The 20876-nt window shown below is 36.7% G+C and overlaps 1 protein-coding gene across 6 annotated transcripts in view; it reads right to left on the bottom strand.

Moving 5' to 3' along the window:
- Window positions 1-20876, bottom strand: part of GALK2 (galactokinase 2) — a 112244-nt gene that overhangs the window by 90786 nt on the left and 582 nt on the right. The window contains exons 1-3 of one of the 6 annotated variants that reach the window (XM_037502445.2): window positions 20751-20775; window positions 18105-18387; window positions 1077-1165 (exon numbers count right to left, since the gene is read on the bottom strand). In XM_037502445.2, the coding sequence (XP_037358342.1) occupies window positions 1077-1165; window positions 18105-18217 (202 nt within the window). In that variant the 5' untranslated portion in view covers window positions 18218-18387; window positions 20751-20775. Of the gene's footprint in view, window positions 1-1076; window positions 1166-13650; window positions 13838-18104; window positions 18388-20750; window positions 20779-20876 lie in introns of those variants that run through there. The other 5 variants (XM_037502446.2, XM_037502448.2, XM_037502444.2 and 2 more) reach the window with 5 other exon arrangements.

Raw genomic sequence — 20876 nt, 5'->3', positions numbered from 1 at the left:
TGTTGTAAATTAGTACTAAAATTCTATGGTTTCCAGCTCTAACCAGATTTCAAGCTACCCAGCAAAGCTTTGGTTTTCCAGCTTTCTCTCTCTCTCTAAACCCTTATAAGGCTATTTCAAATTTTTTACCTTCTCCTTAAACATCCAACTTCTCTACCTCTCCCCCACAAGAACTCCCTCAACCTTATACAGCAAAGTTACACATTTGCCTACATCAACTGCACCCTTTTCTTTCTCGCCTTCTGTTAAGAGAGTCAAAGTGGCCTCTTCTTTTTCTTTCTTTTTTAAATATTTATTTATTTATTATACAAGCACTGGGTACAGTCAGAAGCGCAGGAGGGTGAGAGAATTCACCAGAGCCAGAGGGGAGAGCAGAGCAGGCAGACTGACAAAGTACACTGCTGAGGGGAGCAGCGGGCGGCAGGAGAGGTCTGTGCGCCATGTGGGACCCTCGCCCGGTGGCCTGGGATCGAACCAGTGTTGCAGAAGCTTCGCAACCCAACCCTCAACTGCTGAGCCACCGGGGAGGCCCTGAAGCAAGATCTTAGGTACATGGGTGTTCGTTGTATTATCCCAACTAATTTTTTGTATTTCTGCATTTTCCGATTATAGAAAGTTTTCTTTTTAATCCTCCTTTGACTCTTGGGTTTTTCCTCAGTTCCCCATTCCATTTTCTCTTGATAAGTCCTGTTCATACTTTAGGTTGCCTCATGCTTAAAGGCAAAGTATTCTCCTAATGCAATGATTAAATGTAAAACCATCAAAATTACCACAATATAAAATTTTCACCTGCAGCACAGAAAAATTTTCATTTTTCATGAAAGCAATATTAACAACTGGATTTCAACAAATTTATACATTTTAAAAATGAACAGACATAATTAACATTAGTGATATGCATTGGGAAAGACGAAAGCAGTGTATCCTTGATGCAGAAGTGTATTTTGCTCTAGTAGATATAAGTGAGATATTCTATTCTTTCATTTCTTCTGTGAAAAATTAAGAAAACATGCATTAACAAAAATTTGGATCTTACCAAAGGAGGAAAACATGAAGAAAAGGAACTTTTGAAATACCTATTATGTTCACTCTTCCTGGTGCTCGAACATAAAACTTGGGAACGGAGCCAAACTTAGAGTTAAACATCTCTTTCAGCTTCAACAATCTAAAAACAAGAGTAGAATATTATAGAGCAGCCATATAATTTTAAAAATCCATTAAGATACATATTTCATATACCTACCACCTTTAATTATCCTTTTAAAAAAAACAAGAAAAGAAAATCTGCTGATATAACTCCTTGAAAACCTTAGGATGAAACATTACTATAACCTATATGATTCAAGAGTAAATACAGCTAAGCACACAGAATATAAAGGTTTAGACAGATATACTCCACAGAAAACTTATTTCCTTCAGTTACGAAAAAATGCAACTTTCTATATATTTTTTTAATGATATTCAGAAAAGAATCTGTGAATACTAAAAAAACAAGTGGCATGCAGAAGCATATCAGCTTCTTGGGGCTATGATAACAATATGTGACAAACAGATAACTTAAAACAACAGAAATGTATTTCCTTACATTACTTGAGGCTAGTAGGGCCACACATCCCTGAAACCTGCAGGGGAGAATCCTTCATCACCTCTTTCTAGTGTTTAGTGGTACTGCTCAACCCTTGATGTTCTTTGCCTGGCAGCTACAATCTCTCCCTCTGTCATCACACTGAATTCCCTGTGTATCTCTATGTATTTCTCTGTCTTTCCTACTTACAAGGACACCAGTCTTTTTTTAATTTAATTTTTTATATATATTTATTACATCATCCTTCATTTTCGTACAATGTATGATTTCCCCATGAAATTCCCACCACCATTTCACCCATGCACCATCACCATAGTCTCTTGTGCTCCTCCCACCCATGTTCTGATCCTTTTCCATCCTTCTCCCCTACAGAACGTCTCTGGTCTATGGTTGCCTGTTGATTTTGATTTTTACTTTATTATAATTTTTTTTTCCTGATCCCTTATTTGGTTCTTTTACTTTCCTCCTATAAGTGAAACCATCCAATATTTTTCTTTTTCTTTCTGGCTTATTTCGCTGAGCATAATCCCTTCCAGCTCCATCCATGTTGCTGCGAATGGTACATTTATCCTTTTTGATTGCTGAGTAATATTCCATTGTGTATATATACCACATCTTCTTTATCCATTCATCTATTTTTGGGCATTTGTGTTGTTTCCATAGCTTAGTTATTGTAAATAGTGCTGCTAAACATAGGAGTGCAGGAAGAACACCAGTCTTACCGGATTAGGCCCACCCTAAATGAGTATGACCTCATCTTAACTTGATTACTTATATAAAGATGCTAGTCCAAATAAAGTCACATGCTGAGCCTCTACGGTGATATGAATTTGTGGGGAATACTGTTCATCCAGCACAGGAAGTCAAATGAAAACTAGATGGGTGTCAGGAGACTGAAATTCTCATCCCAATGGGGCCTCTACTTCAAAGTTTGGCAAATCTTTTCCCTTGGCCTCTCTTCTGTGATATTAGAAAACTTGAACTAGACAGTACCCCTAGATCCCTTCTAGGACCAAAATTCTTAAAGTAGATGATTAATTTCGTACTGTTAAATCATCTTGACTCAGTCCCATGAGTAGGTCCCACTTTTTGTAGTCCCACATTGTATTACATCTGTGTATTGACATCAGTGCAGCAAATATTCATTAAAGCCTTCCATATTTAAGACACTCATTAATTGATCTTACTCATGAATTGGTTATGAGAAACAGAAATGCACACCAAAAAATGCTCAAAAAAAGAAACTTATTTTAATGATAGAAAGCTATACTGGATATTCTTGGAAGTTATTCCATGTGGCCTTCGGGGAATTCAACAGTCACCAGAAATTCTGTTTATATCAGTGCCTTTGCTCCCTCTTTTTATTTCCATTATCTCATCCCTTCTTTCTACTCAGTGCTCTCCACACCCCAATTGTCTTTGTGAGCCTCTTAGATTCTGTTTTTCTATACCTTTGATTTCCATGATTTCCAATGTTTCGATGTCCCATACTCTGATTAAGTCTCTGTGCCCTTTAATTCAAATTCTTAAAAATGATAATCTAGTTGGCAGAATCTGGGTCCTGTATCCAACCTGACCCAATTATTTGTGGCAAGGGGGCAGGCATTTAGCACAAACAAGGTCACTTCTTTAGGTTACAAATGTGAACACCTGGATCCACTCCTTCAGCAAAGTTTGTGGATAACAACAGACAATATAGGGAGGGGGAGAAGCACATCATTCAAGATTGATTTACTAGACTTCCATGGAGATATTGATAATGGCTGCCTAAATCTGAGTCTCCCCAGATATCTGCTGGAACAATTAGGCACAAGGAAAACAACTATACAAAAATCCTATCTTTAGTATAACCAGAAGAAAGAATACACAAAAGAAGGAAGGAATAGTCAAACCACAGTGATCCACTGGAAAAATAAAATGAGTGAAAGAGAAAATAGGAGAGCCTCCAAAACTAAGATTAATCTGAAACCACCAACAGAAAGGAAAAATCCACTCATTTTTTAGGGAGAGGCATGAGAAAAAAAAGATGAAAACAGAATAAGCTCATTGATTGCTATATAGGCTATAAAGATATCTTTAAAAACTTACAAAGCAACAATCTTTTTTTCAGTCATAGGACAGACATCTACAAGGGTATTATTAAACCACTGAAAAATGTTCATGGCCTATGTACTTGGTAGAACTGGGCTCAACTCTCTCTCTACCACATGATGAAATTTCTTGACCTCATTTGACTTTTTGTGGAGTGGGAATATATATCCTATGGAGATGTTGTTTGGAAAATTAAATAAGTAGGGTGGGAACAGTGTCTAGTCCAGGACTGGAATGAAGGACTTGCTTTGTAAATGGTAGTTATTATTATTATCTCTTAGTTCCTGGATTTAGTATTATTTCTGCTTTGCAGTCATGTGAATAAACACCCAATAGAAGCAACGAGAGATGGCAGGTAATTGTTTAGCTTGGGGTAGGGCTGGATATACTGTTAAAGTATTGTGGTGATTTTAATGATGCCGTTGACAAAGCACAGAGCTCTCTGCCTCCCTTTTTCCATTTTATAGAAAGGGCTGAAACAAATTAGGTTGTCAGAGTCTAGACAGAGTTATTTAAAATGTTCATGTTTTTCAACAACCCCCAAAAACTGACAGACAAAGCAGGCAGTAAAAGGTAAAATAAGAAAAGTAGTCTGTTTCCTTGAGGCATTAAAGAAATGTCAAGTACAAAGTTAAACCAATACAACAAAAATATAAATCTTCCTAAGCACCAGAGCAATTTCCAAAAAAAAAAAAAAAATCCTGACAATGAAACATAGAAATTATAGCAAATAATTATAAAGAAAATGAGTTGAAATCAAACATATTAGTCACATCAATCAATATGAATGGGCCTACCTCACTTATTAAAACAAAAAGATTTGCAATTGGTTCCAAAACCAAGACTAATCTATTTTCAGTATACAAGAGATACAATGAAAAAAAATTATTTAGAAAGGCTATCGACAAATGGGTAAAGGTATTCCAGGAAGATGGAAACGAGAAAGCAGAGGTAGAAATCCTGATCAGACAATGTAGAACGTAATCCAAAGAACAGTAAATGAGCACAGAAGGAAAATCCACAGTGCTGAAAGCCATAATCAAAATGAAGATAACAGTTAAGAAATGGCCCAAGATGAAACTTCAAGAGGGTAAAACTATAAACAATGTAAGGAAATATAGATAGAAATACATTAATAATAATAGATTAAAAAGACATCTTCTCAGCATAAAAACAGAGCAGATGAACCAAAGAAATAAAGATTCAAACAACAAAGTTGATGAAGTAAATGTTATAGACATACATGTATATTTACTATTACATCCTGATAATGGGGAATAGAACTTCTCAACAGCACATGGGATACTCACAAATAGTGGTCACATATTAGGTCACAAAGAAAACATCGGCAAATTATTAAAAATATTAAAAACAACATTGTGGAGCTTCCCTGGTGGCGCAAGGGTTAAGACGCAACCTAAGAAGCAATCTGCAGCCACTGCAGCACGAGTTCAATTCCCGGCCAGCCAGTGAGCAACCCACAAGGCATAGCAGACCTCTCCTTGCTCGCCCACTGCTCCCCTCAGCAGTGTATTTCAGTACATCTGACTGTTCTGCTCCCCACTCTGTCTCTGGTGAATCGTCTCACCTCCCACACCTCTGGCCTGCACCCCAGTTCTTGTATGCATAAATAAATAAATCTTAAAAAATAAAAAAAGCACTCTGAACTCAGTGCAATAAAACCAGAAATCATTAACAAGATCATACCTTGTCTTTAAAGAAATAATTGCAGAGCTGAGGCAGGGAGAATACAATATAAACCTGGAACACCTTGTGCCAGGAAGTAAGGAAGTACTCAGAAATAGCAGCATGTTGGAGGACCTGGACGCCCATATAAGGCGCTCCTGCTACCCAAGTGTAAAACAATTTGTATGTAAAAGTAACAATAATGGTAACACATTATAACCCATAGACTAAAATAAAAATCAAGCCCATGCTGATATAAATGGAACTGATAACTGAATTTTTTTTTATGTAGACAAATAGCGTGGGGTGATGAATTCTGGGCAAACACAATGAAAAGGGATGCTACATTCAGAAAATTTCACTTAGGGTTACAAATACATGAGAAGAGGGAAGGGGGAGGAGGTAGGTAGGAATCAATCCCAGATCTCACAGTTCCTTATATGCCATTTTGAGGAATTTGGTTTTTAGAATATGGAGATGGACGTGAACAGGTGTTGAAGGATGGAGTTGCATCATTAATTTCACACTTGAAAAAGCCCCCTGGGAAGTGTATGGAAACTAGGCCTTAGGAAACTGAAGCAGAGAAAAAGAAATCTGAGGTGAGTTTAGAATTTAGAGAAAAATGCTTAGTATACATAGTGGAGGAGGAAGAAGAAAAGGGTGAAAATTAAGGTGATATTAAGAATGTTAAGTCTGTAGGAACTGGTGACCAGTTAGATGTGGGAAAGAGGGGAAAGCACATAACTGCCAATTTTCTGGCTTATATCCACTGAGGGGCTAATGATATTTCTGCCTGCAAAAATCACATACAAATAAAATTCAAGTTCTGCCAAATTTGAATCCTTATAAATTTGCTTTCATAAGCACTGCAAACACAAACAAGGTGAAGTGCCAACAGAAGAGTTAGAGTAAGTCTCCTGAAAAGAGTTTTATAAAGTGATTTTGAATTATCAAATTCTGTGTCATTTTCCCAGACTATGCCGGGAAGGCAGACTATTCGTGCCTTATTATTACTGCTCCATCACAGAGAAGCTTACTATCGTATAACATGCCTACCTTTGAAATTCAAATGCATGGAGTCTATAAAAGAACACAAGGAAAGTATTTTTCTCTTAGAACTGAAGTGCACAGTGTTTTTCTAAACTTCACACCTAATCCTCTGAAATGAAGTAGTGTGGCTTTAATTGGAGGAACAGCTATACTTTCACCACTCTGAGCTAGTCTCCAGCAAGACTCCATCTCTTAAAATGTAGTCATGTAAGTTATGCTCCCCAAAGAAGGCAATGCACATTTTCAATAGTAAAATATAAACTCCTACAAAGATCATATTGTTAAGCAGTATGGGCACCGCACAGCAAAGTTATCACACAAGTTGCTGAATCTGTATGCTTTTTTGACTTAAGATCTTATTTTTTAGTAACAGTATTAGCAAAAGAACTTGAGAAACAAAATTATGATTGTAGTGAATGAAATGGATTTTTACTATAGGAACTGATTCTCAGAAGACCTGAGGGTGATCATACAGCTAACTCCAGAGATGAGTGAATTAAAATTTTAGGAAACAAAGTATATATTTAGTTTGCCATTATAACCTTGGGCAAATCTCCTATCACATCTGTGTTTCTATTTTCTCCTCCATGTCAAGATACCTAGTCATAGCATTATGAAAATATTAAAAATTAATATTTATGTTTAATACTAATTTCATCTTCGTCAACATCATCCACAGGTCCCAGCCACTAAACTTAAACGGGTAGAGGAAGTTTTTCATCCCATATAATGATGATTTGTAGGAGATGCTCTATACCTCCTTTACCTCAAGTACAAATTGGGGATAAGAAATAACTCATTGCAAAGGAATATTTTGAGGATTCTATGAACATGCAAAAATTGTTAGTTATTAACATTACAACTGTTATATTTGAGAAATTCATATATGTTAAAGATGGTATTTCAAAGTATGAATAATTGCCATTGGGAGAAAAGGGAGAATCTTAATCCCTACTTAGTTCATCCCATCAAAAATAATTCCCCCTAGGTCATCAATTCAAATATAAAAATTAAACAATAACTATATTAGACATTTGAAAATAAAATCATGATGATGAACTTAAAAATAGTACATGGGCTAAAGTAAAGATTAAATGAAGAACTGAAGAGCTAACTAGTGAGCAAGAAGGTAAAACTCAGGGCAACTGGAAATGAAGGCCAAAATTACATTTAGAAAATAATAAAAATGAGGGCTTTATATATCAAACCTTATGAAAAGCAACTATAATGGTATTCAGAGAAATTTTTCTAGAATTCAATGAATATAAGAAAAAAGAAGTCATGAAAGTAAATGAAAAAAGCATTAACACAAGAAGTTAATAAAAAGAATAAAGAAAATTAGAACAAATGAATCAAAAGATAAAAGCAGAATTTAATAAACCAGGGAAAGAAAAGAGACATGTCCATAAGGGAGGTACCATGGTCCATGCCCCACCTAATTAGGTTTGGGCCTGAGCAGTCAGGTGAAGCTATATCTATAACTTCAGGTGGGCTCAGAAGAACGCTTGGAAAGACACAGGACCAGTAGGGACACAGGAGAGACACGTGAAGAAGGGCTTGCTTGCTTCTCCTCTTTGGACTTGCACCAGTAACTTGCAGGACAACGAAGGAGACACATGGAGAAGAGATATATACACACTTATAAGATACACATTGGTGAGAGACATATCGGGAAGCTGACAATGACAGCCTTTACCTTGATTTGTACTTTAACTTTGCTGCTTTTGTCCCAACTTTCCTGGTCGCATCTGCCCCTTCATGTGGTTTCCCACCAGAAGGTACCTTAGACTTGTGGCAAGTTTTTGGGACTCGGTGGCCCTGCTTCCAGCTAGCCCCACTAAGTTGGGCACATACCTCCAAGGGGATGGGTAACTTTGGGTATTTCATTAGGAAACTATATCCTTTCTTTTCTTCCTTCTATGCACACTAATCTATGAAAGTTCTTTCACAGTGAGTATGCTTTGTGTACAATGATAGCTGAATCCCTCTAGAACATTAGTTTGTGGGTCCTTGGGTACCCATGGTCTGTGCAACAATAGGGAAAAAATACCAGACTTAGCCAAAAAAATTACAAACTGGTTCTTTTATAAAAACAATAATATAGAAAAAACTTTTTTCTCGTTATATAAAATAAGTATTAGAAATAAACATCATAAATTTCTAGAAGCTGTGAAGCTATCCGCAGCCTTGCAGCACGGGTGGGTTCGATTCCCGGCTGGCCAGGGAGATTCCCACATGGTGGGGCAGACCACTCCTGTCTCGCCCGCTGCTCCCCTCAACAGTGTATATTCTGTCGTTAGATTTCTGTTCTGCTCCCCACTCTGACTGTGGTGAATCCTCTCACCCTCTTGCGCCTCTGGCCTGCACCCCAGCTCTTGTATAAAAATAAATAAAAATCTTTAAAATAAAATAAAATAAATTTCTAAAAGAAAAATTAATCTAGACAAAAGGGGTGATTTCTCTAGCTAAATACAAATTTCCAAAAATTTTTAGAAAAGGCTAAAAATAAGCAGAAAAAGTACTCACAAATAATCTTAACAAGATCCAGAAGATGTTATTAATTAGTTATATCAGACCTTAAGAAAGATGTTCCTTTGTTTTTACAAATGGTCCTAACAAAAGAAGCTGTGGAAAGTCTTGCCATTTCATTTCAATAGGGTAGAATAACCCAGACACTAAAACGTAGAATGGTCCCAAGGAACAAAGTATAAACTATTCTCACTTGTGCAAAGATTAAAAAAAACTCAAAAAAAAATTGCTAAATAAAAATGGATTAAAATAATACAAATGACCAATAGTTTACTCCAGGAATATGATGATAGTGCCAGGAACTCTCTTGAAATGCACTATTCTAACAGAATAAAAAGAAACAACTATAACTCCATGACCTTCTCAAAATGTGCAAAAATAATTATCTAAATCAAATCATTCCTGAGTTTCTTAAGAAGAAGTAAATTTCCTTAATTTCATAAAGGATATTTACCAGAAACAACAAACATCGTATTTGTTGACAAAATACTGGAAGTATTCCTATTAATGCTTTCCCATTAAAGTCAGAATTAAGGGGGCTCCCTGGTGACCTAAGTCTCAGCACTGTCACCACTGTGGTCTGAGTTCGATCCCCAGCCAGGAAGCTAACCCCCCTATGGTGCAGCAGACCTCTCCTGTTTCAACTGCTGCTCCCTTTGGCAGTGTATTTCACTGCCTATTCATAAACAGGCATTTCTGGGTCTTGTTAAAATTACAAATCTGCCTGTTCTGCTCCCTACTCTGTCTCTGGTGAATTCTCTCATCCCCACACACACAACCCTGGCCTATACCCCAATTCTTCTAAGCAAAAATAAATAAATAAAAAATAAATAAAGTCAGAATCAAGACAAGGGTGCTATCATTCAACACATTGCATTCAATACATTGCATAAAATAAAAACTATACACAACAAAAGATATCATAAAGTTAAAGAACTAGGGCTAGACTAGGAATGACAAACATGAAACATATAAAACCACAAAAGATTTATGTCCCAGATTAAATATATTCATAAAAAAAATACATGTGTACATAAAGAGTGCCTAAAAACTAACAAAATATATACATATACTCTAATGACACCCATTTTTGCAGGTTCATTTTGCAGAGCCTATAAAAACTTTAAATATTCATTATCTATGACCCTGATTCCATTTCCATGACTTAGCCTAATGCTCAAAGATATATGTACAGAGGATGTTTACTTAGGTACTGTTTCAGGAGTGAAAAGTTGGAAACCTAAATGTGTACTTTTAAAAAACAAAAATTATCTCATTAATTGGCAACATTCCATCTAACAAACAGAACCTTCTCCTATGAGTTGTACATAATGGGAGATTTCTATAGGCTGAAAAAGGTAGGGTGGGGAGGTTATTAATGAAAGAAAAGTGTTATTTCAGGCATTCTTTTAAGGATTCCTATTAGGGGGCACAGCAGAGGAAGTCTTATCAGGCAAATTTTCTCTTCAGTGCAAACAAGAAATTCCAGACTGGTTTAAAGTGCACTCCTAGGAGGAGTACACAGTGCAATTAAGTTAGGTATTAGAGGTTTTGCTCTGATGACATGGAACTTCAAGAGACTCCATTTTTAAACTATTCTAATCATTGAATTAAACAATTCTAATCCAATCATAAACAATTAGTGTTCGTGCTATGAAATACTCCCATCCCTAAAGACAGTGAAATTAATTTATATAGAATAATATACCAGATTCTCTAAGAAATATTACTAAATGAAAAAAGTGACAGAAAAGCAAATATGATTCCATTTATGTGACTATAATCATTTTTATTAAAATGGTAGCAATAATACAAGGAGATAGTGATATTATGAGGTTAAAATGGTATTATAAGGATAGAAACCAAATGTAATTAATAACTTGTAAGAAGGAAAGTAGAAACTGGCAGAACAAATAGGAATTAGAGACATAGCATGTAAAGGAATGTTGGGATTTTCTGATTTACTGAATATATTTTCAAGCACCATTATTCATAGCACAAAAAGGTAGAAGCAACCCAAGTGTCCATCAACAGATGAATGGATAAACAAATGTAGTATACCCAGAGTGGAATATTATTTAACCATAAAAAGGAATGACATACTGACAACATGTTCCAACATGGAGGAACCATGAAAATATATTTACTCAAAGAAATCGATCAGAAAAAAAAACCCTCATATTCTATGATTCCATTTACTTAAAATGTAGAGAGAAAGCAAATCTTTAAAACAAGGTACATTAGATATTGCTTAGGGATAAGGGGTAGAAATGGGGGCTGAGGAAGTGTTAGTTTAAGGGATACAGTATAAAAATGTTCCGACTGCAAAATCCTGTCAATAGAAAAAAATATGTAATTGTAAACTTTAAATAGGTGAATGATATGGCATGGGGATGACGGATCAATAAAATTGTTACCAAAAAAAAAAAAATTCAACAGTTTTAAACTGAATCCACAGAGAAGGAAATGAAGAGGTATGTACCGCTGGTAAGAATGCAAAGTGAGTTACAACAGTGAAATCTGCAGTCTTAAAGGGAATATGCAAGATTGTGATGCAAAAAAAAAAAAAAGCTTCTATTCGACTTTACGTTAATAAAAAAAAATTACGTTTCCTAAAATGTAAGATGTGGCTGACTAGTGCCTTTACTCAGAGGAACAGGTGTCCTGTGAAGCTGAATAGACATACTAAAGAAAGACTAAGAGTTCCACAGGAAGACAAGGCTGGGGTTTTGCTTGGGGGCCTTTTGCATTTCTTCCCTTTCAGCATATTGCAACATGTGACCAGTCAGATGAATTTATAGATATACTATCTAGATTGAACTGCTCACCCCTTTTAAAATGAGTAAGTGCCTGAAATATTTCTTCGAGCTAACAATTGTATTGCACATACAAGTGAAAAGCAAGAAAGTGGCAGAGCACACGCTTAACCCACTATTAGGATCTCTTGTGTGGCCAGTACAGAAAAATAAATAATAAACATTAGATGCATGTGTGAATATTGTAAAAATCTTAAAAGGCAAGAAACCTTAAGGAAATTTAGTCAACGATTTTTCACTTTTAGGACATGATACCATCCACCACTCCTCCCCTACTAGGGTAACTATAGAAATACAATATTGAACATTATGATTTAAATCATATTGTTATAGGGCAGCCCCGATACAAAACGGGGTGCCTGACTAGGTCCTCACCCGCGCGCTTAAAAGAACTTATCAATGCTCTACTGCAAGCACACGCGAAAGGTTAATGAAAGGTTTATTTACAAGGGAAGGGGAAATGAGGAAATGTACAGCTCAGGGAGGAAAGTGGGAGACAAAGTTTTAAACGAGTCCTACCCGATCTGCCGATCTGGAATCCCAAACGGCACTCTGAGAGCTGGCTACAAGCCAGGAGCCATGAAGCCAGGAGGTGAGCGATAGAAAGCCAGCCCAAGGCCCACGTGTGTGGTTTTTACACCCAACCTGGCTGCTTAACTCCACCCTCAGGTCCCAGCCACCTTCCCTTTGGTGGTGATGGGATTTGTCTTCCCCAGTGTCTTGATAGGTTTAGTCTGGAGTGGGAGTGGAGTCCACAAAGCCTGTATGGGATTAGCTCAGGACATCATTTCCCCCTAACAATATCACATGTGAACAAGAAATCTAGACATGGATGTGTTTTATGTGAAAGTCTGAAATATAGGGACGAATTATTTTCATGTAACAAATTCCTCATGGATCTTCTTTGAAGCAGGGCATTAACAAAGTGTCCTGATTCATTCAAACATGCCATTGCAACATTACTGAGCAAAGACTTCCATAGGATATATTGACATCCAGAGACAATCAGAAGTAGTCCAAAGTCTTGCTGGTGTCCGTAATGAAAAATTGTGTTTCTGGTAATTAAAGATCCACTGTTTGCTGGTTTAGGGGTGAAAGAACATTGGCAAGTCTCAGTAAGTTATAATATGGTCAACTGTCACATCATGGTCATAAGTCAGGACATAGGGAGAGCTTCAGGACTCAATATTAGAGAAAAAGATCAACGGGGAAAAAATATAAGACACAGCAAAGGGAGTAAGAAGGCGGCTTAGAAAAGCTGCTGGGCTAATCATTCTTATTCCAGTCTTATTTCATCCTGTCAGAATAAAATATCTACAAAGTATCTGCAAGAATCCCTCAAAAAAAATATGAAGGTCCTCCACTAGAACTAAGTCACTAGGTATATTCTGTAGCTATGCACCGGCAGCAGATTAATTCAGTGATTCCACAATTTGTTTAAAAGGATGAAAAAACCAAGGGATTTTTGATGTGTTGGGGGTGGGAGGGGCGGGGAGTTGGGGGGTAGGGGTTAAGGATTTGTTTGTGTGTTTGATAACTTTCAATGAATAGGTAGAAAGGGGGACTTTAAAAAAACACTGTCAGCTGCCAGGCAAGATGAATAAAGAAGGGGTTCGAGGTTAATTCGGGCACGTCTGATAAAGCCCAGCAGAAAGATTGCACCAACTTCAGTAAGATAAGGAAAAGAAGGATCTGCACAGATGAAAACCACCCAACCCCCGGTAGGAGTCAAAGTGGAGAGTATCTGCAAAGGCCAGCCTTCGGCCTTACAAACTCCCAAGGATTCTGTCCACTCCGGGCGGCGGGGGGGGGGGGGCAAAAGCAGCGCCCCGGACCCTCCCCACACCTATCCAACCCGGGCGATCCCAAAGCGAGGCACCTCCTCTCCCCCACCTGGGATGTTCTGCCACCTGGATTCGACGTGTGGCAGGGCCCTCCGTAGCCATATTTCTCTGGCACCTTCTGTCTTCTGCACTGGCACCTGAAGCGCACCGCTGCCGAGGCAATCACGAGACATCTGCAGCTGCAGCCCCTCCTTCCGGGCTTCCCGGCCCTCACCCTGCGGAAATCCTGCCGCTCCGCCGAGGTGGCCGCCCGCCGTCGGCCCCGCCTCCCGCTCCTCCTCCCGGGCTCCGGGGATCCGTCCCCCCTCGCAGCGCTCAGGTACTGCCCCCCCGGGGCTCCGAGATTCTGGGCCCCGCGAGTCCCCCAAGCTCCTGCAGGGAGCACGTGCGAAGCTGACTTAATAGGGCTTCTTACTGAACCTTGGACCTAAGTCTGGGTACGAATTTATAAGGTGACACCCACGGCCACTTACATTTCTTTATGTTAGGGCTATGTTTTTGTGTTTAATAGCCAACAACCGCTGCCCCAAATAACACTGAACTATTTAATTATTGCTTCTTATGCGGGCTATTTCTAAATCAGGCAGGGTACAATTCATTCAGTGCTTGATTTAGGCATATTTGTATTTGTTTGCAGAACAGAGGCGGGGGCTCCCAGGACACGATAGAGAGAGGGAAAGACTATTCTGCCAACTCCAGGAGCCCTTAGCATTCAGGGCAAGTCCCTTCATTTTCCAGTTACCTACGGAAATTCCACGTGCCACGTCCCGGGAAGCACACCAGCCCCGCCCCATCACTCTGCCGTATTACTCTTTTTTTCTTTCACTGTTCTAAGTTCTAGTATTTATTTTCTTGTGTATTTCTTGTCTGTCTCCCCCTCACCACCATCACTACCACTAGAGAGTAAAGGACCTGAGGTTAGGAATTGTGTGTACCCTCAGTACATAGAACAGAAACTGGCGAATTGACTTTTAATAAGTAGGTAAAATGAACTGAATGAATGAATAAAAGGTGAAGTAACTTGCTAATTGGTAACAAAATGAATTAAAATTCAGGTCTCTTAATTCTATATCTAATGCACTTTGTACCTTAGAATGCTGGGATTAAACCTAGATGAAACCAGTTAGCAGCACACTTATTCCAAGATTTCTAATTGAGAAAGTTTGGGCCAATGAGCCCAACACATGTTAGTAGCATAACCCAAAGAGGTTCAATAAATTGCCACTCCAGAAATTCTATATGTATATATTGGGGAGGAGAATGGGAAAATTAAGCCCAAGTGTGATTTGACAGTATATCAAAAGATTGCAGGTCTTTGACATGCTCTTGGATTATTACCCACTGCAAATGGAACTTGATGGAAACAAAGTTTACTTTGGTCTCAGAACCACTTTCTCACTATTATTTCAATCCCTCATCACTTTCAGATGAAGCAATTATATATACATAATTATATATACAGTTATATATTATACATAATATATAATTATTACATATAAATATTATATATTATTTTTTATATTATATGATTTACATATAAATATTATATATGGGTATATAAAATTATATATGTGATTATATATATAATATATATTTGAACTCCAATTAATTCAAGTATGATGCTTTTTCTGGGATCTTTAATAAGGAGAAACATCATTGCCTCTTCTATAGTTTTGAATGGAGAGAAAACCTAAGTGAGAAGACATGGGAAGTTTTGGGAAACCTTAGTAAATATGAAGAAGAAAAGATAATTTTCTACTCTAATATGTCCTTTTATGGTCACTAAAAAACTAAATTTTAAAGCTTTGAAAATATTGGTTTTTCAGATGCAAGTATCAAATAAACTCTTTTTTAATAGTATAAAAAATGAACAATGACTATGAAAACTATTTCATAAAAGAACATTTCCTAGTGTATTTGATGACCAAATTTTAGCTCTACTAAATGAAACCTGAAGGCTATGTTAATTTGGATCATGGACACATTTCTGTTGACGTTTCAACATAACTGATACAAACTGGAAAGTACCTTACAGAGCAACTAGTAAAACTGCCCCTTTTGAAATGACTGGCCCAAAGTAGAAAAGACCAGAATTAAAATCCAGATCCCTAGATTTCTAGCCCAGAGATTAATTTACTTTTGAGTGCGTTACATTTAATGAGACTTTAGTAAAATATACTTAAAGACAAATTCAGGCAATGTGCCAGGGATACAAAAATAAATGTAAAAAATTCTTGCTATTATGATGGAAAATTAAAATGTAAGTAAATAAATTAATGAGTTATAAAAAATTAATTCAAACCCTGCATATAATATATATATATTCTATCAATAAAATAAAACCTGATAAGCAAAAATCTAGATTAACTTGATTTGGAAAATAGAAGTTTGTATTTCACACCTGTCGTATATATTAGACTGACTAAATGCAGATAAGTTGCCCCAACTTAACACTATTTGTTGTTTCTTTTTATTTTCTTGACCTAAAAAATTAACTATATTGTGCGTTTCAGGAAGAAGTTATAATTATTATCTTAATTTTTTTCTTTTATTTATTTATAATACATTAGCAAAGGAGCTCAGATGACTAGCATAATTCAAGTACTTATTTTTCTATGAAAACAATTGGAATATTAAAAGCAACCAATTAAAAATGCCTATAACATTCAAGCATGTTGCATAGAGAGGAAAAGGCTTTAATATTTTTACTTTCAGGTCAACCCATAAAAGTAAATCTAAGTCAGAATACAGCAGTAATACTAATGATTCATCCAGAATCTAGAGTCCTAAGACCTCAAACTAGTCTTTAATTGGGGGTGGGGAGAGCAGACAGGTAGAAAAAAGGTACATATTCTGACAAATAGGCAAAAACTGGGGAAAATGGGGTAAATTCCTGGCTAAAAAGGAGTCAAAAGAGGGAAACATGAGTCTCTGGACACTGAAGCAGGTTCTGGTAAATAGTAGAAGTCTTTGTGTTAAATAGCAGAAGGTTTCCAAGATGGAAAGGTGGATCCGTGAGGAATTGCAAAGGGCATGCAGCTACAGCATTCCTAGGCACAAATTGTTAATGTTAATTGTCTGTTGAGAACTGTGCTGCTTTAGTTCACAAGGTAAATACGGGATCCTGTCCAGAAATACAAAAAGAGTTCTCATTTTCTGCCCTTCTAACAGTGTGTTTAATTTTTTTAAGTAAGTATAACAAAAGATTTTTTTAAGATAATTAATCTGAAAGGATGAGGGTAAATATCTCAATCCAGGCCACTGAGGCATCATGTATGCTAGAGCTTCTAACACATCACGTTTTCATGGAGAATTTTCTACAGGCAAGACACATGCTGAGCTTTAGGAGATTCAGAGGTAAGTAAGATAGTTGTGTACTCAAGCAGCTTTAAGTTTAATAAATAGATACAAAATACTCATAATACAAGGTAAAATAAAATTATCAAAAATATACTTTAAAAGGGTCAAATTATGTTGGGAATTAAATAATCAATTAATTTTTTAAAGATTTATTTATTTATTTGTTTATTCATTTATTTATTCATTTATTTAATTCTACAAGCACTGGGTACAGTCAGAAGCGCGGGAGGGTGAGAGAATTCACCAGAGCCAGAGCGGGGAGCAGAGCAGGCAGAAGGACCGAAGCACACTGCTGACGGGAGCAGCGGGCGGCAGGCGAGGTCTGCGCGCCATGTGGGACCCGCCTCCTGTGGCCAGGGAGCAGCCAGGGATCGAACCGGCGCCGCAGAGGCTGTGGGCAGCTTAGAAACCCAGCGCTCAACCGCTGCGCCACCGGGGAGGCCCAATAATCAATTAATTTTTGACAAAAATACCAAGACAACTCAATAGGGAAAACGTCACTTTTCAAATAAATAATGCTGGAAAAATTTGATAGCCACATGAAGAAAAAGGAGTAAACCTCCACATATACTTCACACTATATACAAAATTAAACTTGAAATGGATTATAGACTGAAATGTAAGAATTGATATTACATGAAACTTATAGAAAAAATAAAAGAAAATTAATGCCCTATTGTGGGACAACTCCTTAAATACAACACACAAAAAATATAAAGAATTCTTATAAACCAAAAGTGATAAAACAAATAACTCAATTTAAAAATGGATAAAATAATTGAAGCGATTTCACCAAAGAAGATATGTGGACAACAAATAAATGCATGAAAAATATTCAACATTAATCACCAATGAAGTGCAAATTAAAATTACAATGATATACTAGACATTCCAGTTAGCGTGGTTGAGTTTAAAACCACTGACCACACTATGTGTTAGCAAGGATGTGGTGCAACTAGAACTTTTATACACTGGTTGTGAGTATACAAAATGGCAAAAGCATGTAGGAAAACAATTTGAGAGTTTCTTAAAAAGTGAAACATACATTTATCATATGATCAAATCAGATATTACTAGGTATTTACTGGTATTCATATAGCAATATTTCCATAAAATTAGTATAAAACAACAACCATTAATTACCTCACTTTCTGTGTTTCAGGCGTCTGAGCATTTTTTAGCTGGGTCCTTTGCTTTGGGGTTTCACAAAAGCTTATCTGGGGCTGAACTGGTGGAGGATACCTCTTCAAGATCATATGGCCTTTAACAGCATTCAGCTCTTTGTGGGTTGTCAGACTGAAAGCCACAGTTCCTTGTGGGTTGTTGGCCAGGTGTCACTCTCAATCTCATGTTTCTTCGTAGCATGGACACTTGCTTTTTCAACATCAGCAAGGGAGATAGTCACTCCTAGCAAGGTGGACTCACACTATTGTATAATGTAATCATGGGCACATAATCAGATACATCATCTTTATCATTATTGATTAGAAGCAAATCGTATCATTCATCAATATGCCTCAATAAAGTTGGGGGGAAGGGAAGAAGCAAGTCACAGAGTCCACCCACACTTAAGAAGTAAAAGATTATCCAAGAACATGGATAACGAGGAGATAGCCTTGGCATTTGTTCACATCACTATCACTGAAGAGAAATAAAACATATGTCCACATAAATGCGTGTACAGAAATGTATAGATTTTGCAGTTTTATATGCATTAGCCAAAAATTGGGTTGAAAAAGACTTTCAAAGTGCCTCCCTGGTGGCGCAAGGGGTTAAAGCACAGCACTGTGAAGCTATCCACAGCCTCTGCAGCACAAGTTCCATGCCCTGCCAGCCAGGGCGCTACCCACATGGTGCAGCAGGCCTCTCCTGTCTCGCCTACTGCTCCCCTCAAAAGTGTATTTCAGTCACTCTATCTGTTCTGTTCCCCACTCTGTCTCTGGTGAATCATCTCACCCCCCGCACCTCTGGCCTGTACCCCAGTTCTTGTATGCATAAATAAATAAATCTTTTTAAAAAAAAGAAACAAAATGACCCTCAAATATGCATCAACAGGTGAATGGATAAGTTATGGTATATCCATAATGGAACACTCAGCAATAATACATACAATTATACACATGATTTTCAAAACAATGATACAAAGTAAAAGAAGCAGGCAAAAGAGAGTACAAACTACCTTCTAATTGCACTTATATAAAATTCCAAATATAGAAAACATAAACTAATATACAGTGATAAAAAGTAGATTGATGGTTGCCTGGGAGAAAAGGGAGAAGACAGATTAATGAGGACCAATGAGGAAACTTCTAAAATAGTAAATATGTTCATTATTCTGGTTGCAGTAATGGCTTCACCAGTGTACACAGCTGTCAAAATTCATCAAATTGTACACTTTAAGGATGTGCAGCTTACTGTACCTCAATAAAACTGCTAATATACTTCAATGAATATTTTTAAGTTTTTTTTTAAAAAAACAGTACTTGCTTTTTATATGGATACCATGTCACATCACGGCACTTTGTTAAAATTTAAATGTTTTTATTATTTACCATGGAATAAAGTTGTTGTAGAGAAAAAATATAATTGCACAAAGTAGTTAGGATAAGCTATATGAATGAGGTAACATTTAAATGGACTTTAAGGGCAGAAAAGATTTTGATGCTACAGAAATTTCCTGCAGAGGTTAATGTGTTCATTTATTCAACAAATATTCATAAAACTTGTGTACTGAGCCATGTAGTTAGCATTGTGAAAACCCTTTTAACCACTCTTAGCAAATTTCCAGGCTGAGTTTATTAAATTAGGGGAAGGCCAAGGAAATTATGCTCAAAATTTAACTGCAGTTTTCCTAGTGCTTTATTACTATCTTGAATAATTCCTTCCCTGCTTGTAAGAATAATTGTTTCCCCATTATATAAATAAATTCATTGTAAACTAATATGCAGTTTTATACATGTGATCAGTATGCATGTGGTTAATAATTTTAAAGTTGCTATATTAACTAAACAATTGTGTAGCTCTAATTACTCTGAGCAATAAGGCCTCTTAATCACCTTGAGATTCTATTTTCTCTCTTTGAAGAAGTATGGATTTCAGGTAACTATGTAACTTATTGTCCAAACTTATGAGAATGCTGGATGCTGATAATTATTCTGGGACAATGATAATAGAACTAAAACAGGGCTGGAATGTATAGTCCTGTGGCTGGACTACTCCATTCCAAGGTGGCTGGAATGTATAGTCACCCCAGTTACAAAGGAGATTTTGTTCTAAGGTTACAAGTACAGATTCCTGAACTTTACCCCATACCTACTGAATCAGAATCTCTGGAAAACTTTAAACTAGTGGATTTCATGTTAGGGAAGTCTTGGACTCTAAAGTGATATATTAAAGGTTCTTACAATTCTAAAAGTCTTTTTTAATAAGGGAATTTTGAATATGAACTGGATACTATATATCAAGGAATTATTTTTTTTAGTAATGATGATGTTGTGATTATCTTTGGGAAATATGTGTGGCTACATATAGGAGTGATGTGTCCGTGATAGTTTCATTTTACTTTCACATGATTCAGGTAATGCATACACAAACGAATGAAACAGTGAGTATACACATGTTCACTGGACTACTATTCCAATATCTGTCTGTTTGAAAGTTCTCATAATAAAACGTTGAGAGGAAAAGACTATTTGGGAGAAACTCTTAATAAGTAGACCGTATTACAAATATGACTTTTAAGAAATATGTACAAAAAGTATCAATCCAAGCGACTACTAAAAATTTAACCTGTATTTCCTCTTCTTGGGTTTTCTTCCTAAGAAAAAATAAAGTGACAAAGGTAATCACTGCAGATTGCTTAAAACAGTGTTACTTTTTTTACAATGATCTAAATATACAACTATGCGTGTTTAA

This window comes from Talpa occidentalis, unplaced genomic scaffold (genome assembly GCF_014898055.3).
Source record: "Talpa occidentalis isolate TD23 unplaced genomic scaffold, MPIMG_talOcc4v2.1 talOcc4.11, whole genome shotgun sequence".
In the NCBI taxonomy this organism is placed as follows: domain Eukaryota; kingdom Metazoa; phylum Chordata; class Mammalia; order Eulipotyphla; family Talpidae; genus Talpa; species Talpa occidentalis.
Note: the sequence above shows the minus strand (reverse complement) of the source record. Positions and strands in the feature narration are given on the sequence as shown.